The 10,471-nt window shown below is 47.3% G+C and overlaps 1 protein-coding gene and 1 long non-coding RNA gene across 13 annotated transcripts in view; one reads left to right on the top strand and one right to left on the bottom strand.

The window, feature by feature from the left end:
• The window catches only part of RYR1 (ryanodine receptor 1), a 224,394-nt gene that overhangs the window by 48,817 nt on the left and 165,106 nt on the right, over window positions 1–10,471 (top strand). For all 12 annotated transcript variants that reach the window (XM_083753557.1, XM_083753554.1, XM_083753553.1 and 9 more), the window contains exons 5-10: window positions 122–200; window positions 2,602–2,714; window positions 3,239–3,332; window positions 5,012–5,108; window positions 7,168–7,242; window positions 8,778–8,934. In XM_083753557.1, the coding sequence (XP_083609683.1) occupies window positions 122–200; window positions 2,602–2,714; window positions 3,239–3,332; window positions 5,012–5,108; window positions 7,168–7,242; window positions 8,778–8,934 (615 nt within the window). The remainder of the gene's footprint in view (window positions 1–121; window positions 201–2,601; window positions 2,715–3,238; window positions 3,333–5,011; window positions 5,109–7,167; window positions 7,243–8,777; window positions 8,935–10,471) is intronic.
• The window catches only part of LOC310851820, a 626,966-nt gene that overhangs the window by 610,201 nt on the left and 6,294 nt on the right, over window positions 1–10,471 (bottom strand). The window lies entirely within an intron of this gene.

Here is a 10,471-nt window from a genome sequence, read left to right as displayed (position 1 = left end):
AACTGCAATTTAAGGTACAGAAACCAGGGTGGTTGATCTCCCCGGCACGCGCGCGCACACACACTTGAGCTTAAGAACTTCAGAGAACGTTTCTTGATCTTCTTTCCTTCCCGATTTGCAGTATTTGAGCTGCCTAACCACATCCCGCTCCCTGACGGATAAACTTGCCTTTGACGTGGGCCTTCAGGAGGATGCAACAGGTATGTGATTTTACACCCCAAGGAATTGCCACCTTGCGGGTGTTTTTGTTTGCAGCGGGGAAGAGGAGGAGAATATTCCTAGCTCATTCTACATTCCAGGCACCGTTCAGCGGCAATGGGACTGTGTTGAGTCTCAGAGGGGTAAAGTCCCACTCAGTGCAAACACAGAACAAAACAAATCTGCACGCAGACAACTGAAATTCTGTGCTGCTGGTGGTGGTGCGGAATAATTCTGTGACCTGGCTACATGATGCAAATTGAGTAGCCTTTAATGAAATGTTATTGGGCCAAAGTGAAACATAAATTATGCAAGCTGCTCAATTTGCATATTTTATGTTGCACTTTTGCCCGATTAAATCTCAGCAATAGAACAAGTACAAATCAGCAAATAATCTTAATACAGTAAAGGGACACGGGTGGCGCTGTGGTTTAAACCCCAGAGCCTACGGCTTGCCAATCAGAAGGTCGGTGGTTGAATCCCCATGACGGGGTGAGCTCCCGTTGCTCGGTCCCTGCTCCTGCCAACCTAGCTGTTCGAAAGCACATCAAAATGCAAGTAGATAAATAGGTACCACTCCGGCAGGAAGGTAAATGGCATTTCCGTGTGCTGCTCTGGTTCGCCAGAAGCAGCTTAGTCAATTTGGCCACATGACCCGGAAAAACTGTCTGCGGATAAACGTCGGCTCCTTTGGCCAGTAAAGCGAAATGAGCGCCGCAACCCCAGAGTCGTTCGCGACTGGACTTAACTGTCAGGGGTCCTTTACCTTTACCTTTTTACATCAAAGATAACTGGATTGCCCCCTTAGGGAAAACCTAGGTAAGTGGTTCCCGAACTTTTTCTGGCCATCCCCTTTCCCCAAAAACTCATTCCCTGTGCCCCTTACCCTAGCCTATAAAAACATTCGGAATAGCAGTTTGCATGACCCACTTCGGTAGATAATAACACAATCAAATTCCAAGCCGTAACAATTAATTGCACATTTATTCAAAATCCAGTTAAAACTACAGTGGTGCCTCGCAAGACGAAATTAATCCGTTCCGCGAGTCTCTTCGTCTAGCGGTTTTTTTGTCTTGCGAAGCAAGCCCATTGACAGCTTAGCGGATTAGCGCTATTAGCGGTTTAGCGGCTTTTAGCGGATCAGCTGATAAGCGGCTTAGGGCTTAGGAAAAGGGGGGGAAGAGGAAAAAACCCCACAGGAACTCGCAAGACATTTTCGTCTTGCGAAGCAAGCCCATAGGGAAATTTGTTTTGCGAAGCGCCTCCAAAACGGAAAACCCTTTCGTCTAGCAGGTTTTCCGTCTTGCGAGGCGTTCGTCTTGCGGGGCACCACTCTATTTGGTTTAATTGATGAACTTGATCCACGGATGCCAGCTGTACCTAGTAATTTCCCCCTCCAGTGCCCCCCTGCTGCCCCCTTGCCTCTTAGTACCCCCCTAGGTAATGCCACCGCCTCCCAGGGGGCAGTAATGCCCACTTTGGGAACCACTGACTCAGGAGAACTGATGAATCTGAAGCAGCCCATCTATATGCCAATACTGTAGGTGCCTGTCTGGTGTGACCCCAGAGCAAATAATGGAATATAGCTAGTTTCTCTTTTTTTTTTATTTAAAAAAAAATCTTTTTATTGAGTTTCAGTTACAAACCCCCCCCCCAGAAAAAAAGACAAAAAACGAAACAATAGTTTCAGAAAAAAAGAATGGGAAACAGGAAAGAACAAATATCCATACGTAACACCCCCCAAAAAACCACATCAATTTCTGTTAGGTTCTTTGTCTTATACTTTAAAACTTTATGCCTTTAGGTATTTAGATCTTTCTTCTACCCTCCTATTGACCTCCTTCCCTCCCGATTTCGGGCTTCTTAAAGAGAAAGAAATTTTCTCTGCAGCTAATAAATTTTTGATGGTTTGCGCGTCGTAAGGTTTATAATAGACCTGCTATAGTTTTTAAATTCCTATAGTTTCCTTCTATATATACCATAAATTTATTCCAATCACTAATGAACTTTGTATTTTTTTGTTTTCTAATTTTTTTGCGTCATTTTTGCTAATTCAACATATTCAAATAATTTTGTTTGCCAATCTTTAACCGTTGGTGTGTTTGAACTTTTCCAGTTTTGTGCAATTAGTATTCTGGCCGCTGCTGTTGAATATTGGAATAGTGTCTTGTCTTCTTTTTAAATTTCATCCCCAATTATTCCTAGTAAGAAGGCTTCTGGTCTTTTAGGGAAGGTATATTTTTTTAAAAAAATTAGCTCGTTATAAATCTAATCCCAAAATTTCTTCATTTCTTCGCAAGTCCACCACATATGGTAGAAATTGCCTTCTTTAATTTTACACTTCCAGCAGATCTTATAGCTAGTTTCTCGTAGACGTCTACCCACAATCTCTCTCACCACTAGGGGAAGCCTGTTGGTGGACCATCCATCCTGCCTCCAAGCAGCGATCGGAAGGGGAGAAGGTGCGCGTGGGTGATGACCTGATCCTTGTCAGCGTCTCCTCTGAGCGGTACCTGGTGAGTGTATGTGTGTGTCTCTAAACCACTGAGCCTCTTGGGCTTGCCGATCAGAAGGTCAGATACCTGAAGTAGCGTCTCCACCTCCATCATTCTGCCAGGACACTGAGATCCAGCGCCGAGGGCCTTCTGGCGGTTACCTCGCTGTGAGAAGCCAAGTTACAGGGAACCAGGCAGAGGGCCTTCTCGGTAGTGGCACCCGCCCTGTGGAACACCCTCCCACCAGATGTCAAAGAGAAAAATAACTACCAAACTTTTAGAAGACATCTGAAGGCAGCCCTGTTTAGGGAAGCTTTTAATGTTTGATAGGTTATTGTGTTTTAGTGTTTTGTTGAAAGCCGCCCAGAGTGGCTGGGGAAACCCAGCCAGATGGGCGGGGTATAAATAATAAATTATTATTATTATTACTTCCAACACTACAATTCTATGATTCCATGAATCCGTGGGGACTATTAAGCCCTTGATCTCACTCCCCGCCCGCTTTGTTTCTTCTATGTCTCAACAATGTCCTTGTTCTCCCCCAGCACCTGTCTACAGCCAGTGGAGAGCTCCAGGCAGATGCCTCCTTCATGCAAACACTTTGGAACATGAACCCCATCTGCTCAGGCTGCGAGGAAGGTATTTGATTCCTTGGGGTGTGGTTTGAGGTCACATGACACAGCCCCCTTGCTGAAGCTAAGCAGGTCTCGGTGTGGTCAGTGCCTAGATGGCAGACCACCGAGGAACCCCATTCTTTATTGCATTTGGATGGAGGTGACAAGGCCATTCACACAAACCTACCACATTCACATCTCTTGGAACAATGCACAGTTGCGCCTTGGAATTCACGCTGCTCCGAATTTTGTGATGCAGTTTTCCAGCCCAGAAAAGGTGCACATGAGGGGGAAATGCGAATGGAATTGCATATATTAGTGAAAACGGCACCCAAAAAGTTATGTTACGTTAGGGAAGATTGCTTACGAAAAGAATGCCTATTAGTAGAAACTGCAGACTGGAACGCTGATGAATTTTCACGAGGGCTTTTGAAAAATAAATAAATTGTAAGCTAATGTGGAAGTGCAGAGAACTAACATAGTTACAGGACTATGATAAGACTTACTCAGGCCACATTCACACAATACATGGCTCCCCGCAAAGAATTATGGGAGCTGTATTGTGTTTATCATCACTGAGAGCTCTTAGGAGACCCCTATCCCCCCGCACAGGAGGAGTTTGGATTTGATATCCCGCTTTATCACTCCCCTTCAGGAGTCTCAAAGCGGCTCACATTCTCCTTTCCCTTCCTCCCCCACAACAAACACTCTGTGAGGTGAGTGGGGCTGAGAGACTTCAGAGAAGTGTGACTGGCCCAAGGTCACCCAGCAGCTGCATGTGGAGGAGCGGGGAAGCGAACCCGGTTCACCAGATTATGAGTCTACCGCTCTTAACCACTACACCACACTGGCTCTCACAGAGCTATAAGCACACAGTAGTTTAACAGGGAACTCTGGGAATTGTTGCTCCAGCAGAGGAACAGGGGCCTTCTAAGACCTCTCAGTGCCCTTAACCAACTACAGCGCCCAGAATTATTTCCGGGAAGCCACAACGATTTAAAGTGACACCGTAGCTCTTCAAATGTATGGCGGGAATATGGCTTGAGATGACACTAGCAAAGACAATGTACATCATGCATTTTCTTTTCTTTCTTTCCCCCCCAAATTTTTAAATTGATTTTCCAGAGTTTTAAACAAACAAACATACATCTTAATTGTACTTGATCCAATCTTGGTGACATTGTTAAATGACCTCCTTGAATCCCCTGGCTGAGTTTCATTGCATATCATTATAACAGTTTTCCAAAACCAATTTTCTCATAAAATTAACTTAGTCACTTAACATCTTTCTTCCTTTTCATTTTAACTTTAAACATATTATTCTCTAACATCACATATTTTAAATCCTAAGTCTATCTGGTATTTGCAAGTTTTTCCAATTAAGTTATCTTAGGATATTTAACCAAATAGTCTTTGAATTTCAACCAATCGTCCTGGTACTCCTCCTCCTTCTGGTCGCGGACTCTTCCGGTGAGGTCGGCTAGCTCCGAAAAGTCCATCATCTTCATCTGCCATTCCTCCACTGTTGGGACTTCTTGTGTTTTCCAATTCTTAGCTAAGAAAATTCTAGCTGCAGTTGTGCCATACAAAAACAATCTAATACCTTTCTTGGGCAATTCCATGTGCACTCTGATGTATTAGTTTCCTCACTCTGCTTGTGATCCCATGCTCTCTAATCCCTATTTTTTTGGGTGGTCCACGCAGGATATGTGACCGGAGGCCATGTTATGCGCCTCTTCCACGGCCATATGGACGAATGCCTCACCATCTCCACCACGGACCAGAACGAAGAGCAGCGCAGGTGGGCATATTGTGTGGTGGTTGTCAGCATAAAGGTAGCACTTTAAAGAGCAAGGAGGGCAAAAGAAAGGAGGGGGGAAGAGAGAGAAGCCTCTGCCCCAAATAGTGAACAGAAAGCAGGAGGGGATAACAGAGGGGAAGAACATGCAGACCTTGAGCGCAGCTGTTACAGTGGTGCCCCGCATGACGAATGCCTTGCAAGACGGAAAACTCGCTAGACGAAAGAGTTTTCCGTTTTGGAGGTGCTTCGCAAAATGAATTTCCTATCGGCTTGCTTCGCAAGACGAAAATGTCTTGCGAGTTCCTGCGGGGTTTTTTTCCTTTCCCCCCCCTTTTTCTAAGCCGCTAAGCCTCTTATTCGCTTATCCGATAAGCCGCTAAAAGCTGTTAAAGCCGCTAATAGCGCTAATCCACTAAGCCGTCAATGGGCTTGCTTCGCAAGACGAAAAAACCGCTAGACGAAGAGACTTGCAGAACGGATTCTTTTCGTCTTGCGAGGCACCACTGTATTTGGGGAGGGGAACCCCGTCCACAGGTCCACAGGTGACTCGCCTCTCCTGGCCTGGAGCTGAGCACTCCTCCTGCGAGAACTTAGTTCCCTCCGCCTCTCTGCCCTGAGCCTCTGCAGCTCAGGAGAGGCTGGAGGGTTACCGGACCCAGAGGCAACCTCAGCTTCCTCTGACGGGGCTGAGAGTGGAGCACCTGCAGGCAATGGGTCCTCCATCACCTCAGGAGCCAGAGCAGACTCAGCTGATGCCCTCACCTGAGGATCCCGCAGAGGTGAGGACCCTTCAGGCTCAAACCCCAGCCCCAGCTCACCTGGTTCTGGAGGCGGGGAATCCTGTGCAGGCTGGGATCCCTCAGGTTCAGCATCCGAGTCCAAATCCCAGGCCATCACACTACCCAAAAGTAAAAGATTGCACCAAATAGAGTTTATGCTCTCGCTAACTCAGATTTTAATTCAATGCAAGCATTTTGTTATTCCCCTCCTTCCCCTTCTGAGGAGTGTATTAACTTACGGTCTCTGTGTGTGGTTTGGGAGCTGCACTGTTAGAGGAAAAACAATGCTGTCCAAGGTTGTAAAGACTGCGGAGAGAATAATTGGGCGCACTCTTCCCACCCTGGATCAAATCTATGCTTCCAGGTGCCATAAGAAGGCTGCAGAGGTAGCGCAGGATAGTGTGCACCCCGGAAATGATCTCTTTCAGCTTCTGCCTTCTGGAAGAAGGTACAGGGTTATAAAGACTAGGACTAGCCGCCTGAGAAACAGTTTCCATCCAAATGTGATTTTGGTTTTAAACACAGTGTAAGGTAGTCTCTGGGACGTGAGTGGCGCTGTGGGTTAAACCACAGAACCTAGGACTTGCTGATCAGAAGGTCTGGTTCGCTCTGGTTCACCAGAAGCGGCTTAGTCATGCTGGCCACATGACCCGGAAGCTGTACGCCAGCTCCCTCAGCCAATAAAGCGAGGCTGACTCTGGGGTTGTGGCGCTCATCTTGCTTTATTGGCCGAGGGAGCCGGCGTACAGCTTCCGGGTCATGTGGCGAACCAGAGCAGCGCACGGAAACGCCGTTTACCTTCCCGCCAGAGCGGTACCTATTTATCTACTTGCACTTTGACGTGCTTTTGAACTGCTAGGTTGGCAGGAGCAGGGACCGAGCAACGGGAGCTCACCCCGTCGCGGGGATTTGAACCGCCGACCTTCCGATCGGCAAGTCCTAGGCTCTGTGGTTTAACCCACAGCGCCACCCGCGTCCCACTGAGTTCTTACTCAGACCCTTTATCCCTGAAAGGGTAAAAAAATACCCTATAATGGCAAGACTAGCACAGGTGGATTCAAGGAAGGCAGCGGCAACCTGGTGTCCTCTGGACTACAGTTCCCATCATCCTCAGTGTCCTACAGCTGTACTTGCTGGGGGAAGATTGAAATCGCAGCTGGAAGCATCTGGACAGCATCAGGTTGGCGAAGGCGGCTGTAGCAAATAAGAGGCGTTATTGCCGTGCCTGGTAATTGAACTGGCTGGTTTTGAACCCTGCTTCTGGAATTCCTTTTCCGCAGGGTGGTGAACTACGAAGGCGGAGCTGTCTGTTCCCAGGCTCGTTCGCTGTGGCGCCTGGAGCCTCTGCGCATCAGGTATGAAATACTAATAACAAATAATGGCGGTGCTGTTGGGGTCGCTTGCGTCCCAGGAGCGCAGGCTCCCTTGTGGATTTTTCTGCCTCAAAAGCCATGAACAACACAAAGGATTCTGGGTTGTGTTTGAGGGAGCAATGTCGGTTTTCACTGGCTTTTGAACCAACGAGGTATAAAATGTTATTTTAGGACTGTTCCTTTTAAACGTGTCCTGACAAATATATATATATACAGAAAATGTTTTTTAACCCAAGGACTCGGTTAAAAATCAAGAGCTTACATGGTTGTTATGTAGAGTGGGATGCCACGAAATGCCACGATAAGAGACATCACCTCATGACCGGTTCTACTTCTTACCTGAAAGTGAAAAATACAATCTGGCTGCCACTCTGTGGCTCTATGGCTTCCACCTCTATGGCTTTATTTGTTGACCCTACCTGGAATATAGTCTTTGACCCTTTTTCTACCCTTACTGACCTTCTTATCAGACATGTGAGCAGTCCTAGCATCAGTGTGCTTACACCTTCAGGCACAACTGCCATTTTATTTTATTTTATATTTTATTTTAATGCCGCCCTTCATCCAAAGATCACAGGGCGGTTCACAACAGAGGAATAAAAAAAATGAAAACACAAAATACATAATAAAGCAAAAACAGCTCCCCTCAAAAAAGAAAAAAAAGTCCAGTATGCCAGTGGACAGCTGGGTTTGGGAGCTGCCATTTTAATTTCCCACGATCCCTTGCCCTCAATGTAGTGTTGTTTTGAGGCATTGTGTGGAGAATTAACATGGCTGCTCTGATCAGTCCCCTGCCCAGGAAACTGTGACTGCCGCAACCCAATAATTTGTTCAAGGCCCAACCATGGGGGCCATTGACTGCGGAGGAGCCAACGGAGGACATGTGGGAAATTAAAACAGAGGAAGGACCTGCTTGTATGGAAGTCAGGATCCTACAGAGCACTGTCTCCTAGTGACTCCATTACAGCTTAAAATATCAATTTACAAAGAGTCTGCAATCCAGTATTTGTTGAAACTACTCCTGAAACTACCTGCATTGTTTCGGGGTATTCAGACCAGATTTTTAAAGCTAAATCTAAAGTTGCCTGATTTACTCAATTGTGGCTATCTAGACTTTTTATATCTTGTATGTGTTTGGATTACTAATGTATTTGGATGACTTAGTATGATTTTATTGTTTGAACTCATGCCAATAAAGGCCAACGACAATAAAAACAACTGAGGAAAGAAACTACCTGTGAGAGGAATTGGCCACAACACATCCTTCTTCCATGTGTTCACAGCAGTAAATGGTGGGACTACGCTATAATGTCGTTTATGTATTGCAGGGGCAGCCACTGGGCTGTTTCCCCTGATGTTGTTGGACCACAATTCCTGGCATCCCTACCTATTGGCCTTGCCGGCTGCAGGGGCTGATGGGAGTTGGAGTCCAACAGCATCTGAAGGGCAGCTGGCTACCCCTGATGTGTCCTAGTTGCCTGAGAGGGAACATACAGTATTTCTTCTACCCCCAACAGCTGGAGCGGCAGCCACATGAAGTGGGGGCAGCCCTTCCGCGTCCGCCACGTGACCACGGGCCGCTACCTGGCGCAGACCGACGAGAAGGGGCTGGTTGTGGTCGACGCTGAGAAAGCTCACACCAAAGCCACAGCTTTCTGCTTCCGGATCTCTAAGGTGAGAGGAGTCCCCCATTATTGCCCTCGTTGGAAGTAAAACAGTCTTTGTTGTTGTTTAGTCGTGTCCGACTCTTTGTGACCCCCTGGACCAGAGCACGCCAGGAACTCCTGTCTTCCACTGCCTCCCGCAGTTTGGTCAGACTCATGCTGGTAGCTTCTATGACACTGTCCCACCATCTCGTCCTCTGTCGTCCCCTTCTCCTTGTGCCCTCCATCTTTCCCAACATCAGGGTCTTTTCCAGGGAGTCTTCTCTTCTCATGAGGTGGCCAAAGTATTGGAGCCTCAGCTTCAGGATCTGTCCTTCCAGTGAGCACTCAGGGCTGATTTCCTTCAGAATGGAGAGGTTTGATCTTCTTGCAGTCCATGGGACTCTCAAGAGTCTCCTCCAGCAAGGTGCTCTGCCTTTAAGAATATAAGTACCCAAGAAGAGCTGTGCTGGACCAAAGGCCCATCTTGTCCAATATCCTGTTCTCTCATTGGCCAACCAGATGCCCTAATGGGAAGCCTAAGTGCAACAGAGCTCTCACCACTTGTGATTCCACTGCAGCTGGGATTCAGAGGCAAACGGCCAACAAGGGCGAACAGAGTTATCATGACTATTGTTGTTATGACCATTGATTTATCCTTCTAAACCACTGTCTCAAGGCGAAATACACTGCTTCCGGCTGCTGCGATCTCAGTGCAAGCAGGGTTCTCACCGGGAGGGAGAACTCGAGCTATTTTGAAGGATTGGGGGCAACTCTAGGGGGCGGAGACCCCCCAAAACTCTCTTGAAGGGTGTTCAGAGAGTCTGGTCCCCGGCACGGCCAGAGAAAGGCCAAACCGGCTGCCAGGTAACCTCGGAAGAGGCAAAGAGCGTGGGCGGAGAGGTCTAGCGGTCGAGGGGGAGCCATTACTCACCTTCAGATAGCGAAGCCCTGAGCTTGCAGGGAGAGCAGTACGCTCTCAGAACAAAGAACTCCGACACTTGCAACTTTGTAATTAAGATAAAAGGAACAAGGAAGCCTCGGAGGGAGTAAAGAGAAACAAACGGAGTTCAGCTGATAGCCGAAATCAATTTAGACGCGGAAAGACGCCAGTGCGGGGAAAAGAGAAAGGGAGTTGCCTCAGCGGTTACGCTGTTTCCCTTTCTGTATTCCTCCCTCCAAACAAGCCGAATAGAAGGAAAAGTACGCTGGAGAGGAAGAGGGAAGAAAGGGGGCCAGAGACAAAGCATTAGGACTTGGCGTTTTTGGTGAACTGGAGGTTGTGAAGAGGAGAAGGGGTGTTTCTCTATCTTAGCGTCAGAATTTAGGAGAATGAAGCCGGAAGAGAAACCCCCGCTGCCATTTGAGACTTTTTGTGCGTGAGTTTGTGAAAAGCAGAAAGAGGACAGTGATAATATCTATATTGGAGCTAATACGCATATTGTTCTCCATCTCTTTTCCCTTGGTTGGAGACTAGGGTTTTTGAACTTCTGGGAGCTCCTGGGAACACTTTGGGAACACGTTGGGAACTGCCGTCAGTGTATATTGGTTTGACGGCCTCTTGTGTT

Source organism: Podarcis gaigeae (genome assembly GCF_964106915.1).
Source record: "Podarcis gaigeae genome assembly, chromosome: 8".
Taxonomy (NCBI): domain Eukaryota; kingdom Metazoa; phylum Chordata; class Lepidosauria; order Squamata; family Lacertidae; genus Podarcis; species Podarcis gaigeae.
The sequence above is the reverse complement of the archived record's forward strand: the minus strand, read 5'-3'. Positions and strand labels throughout refer to the sequence as shown.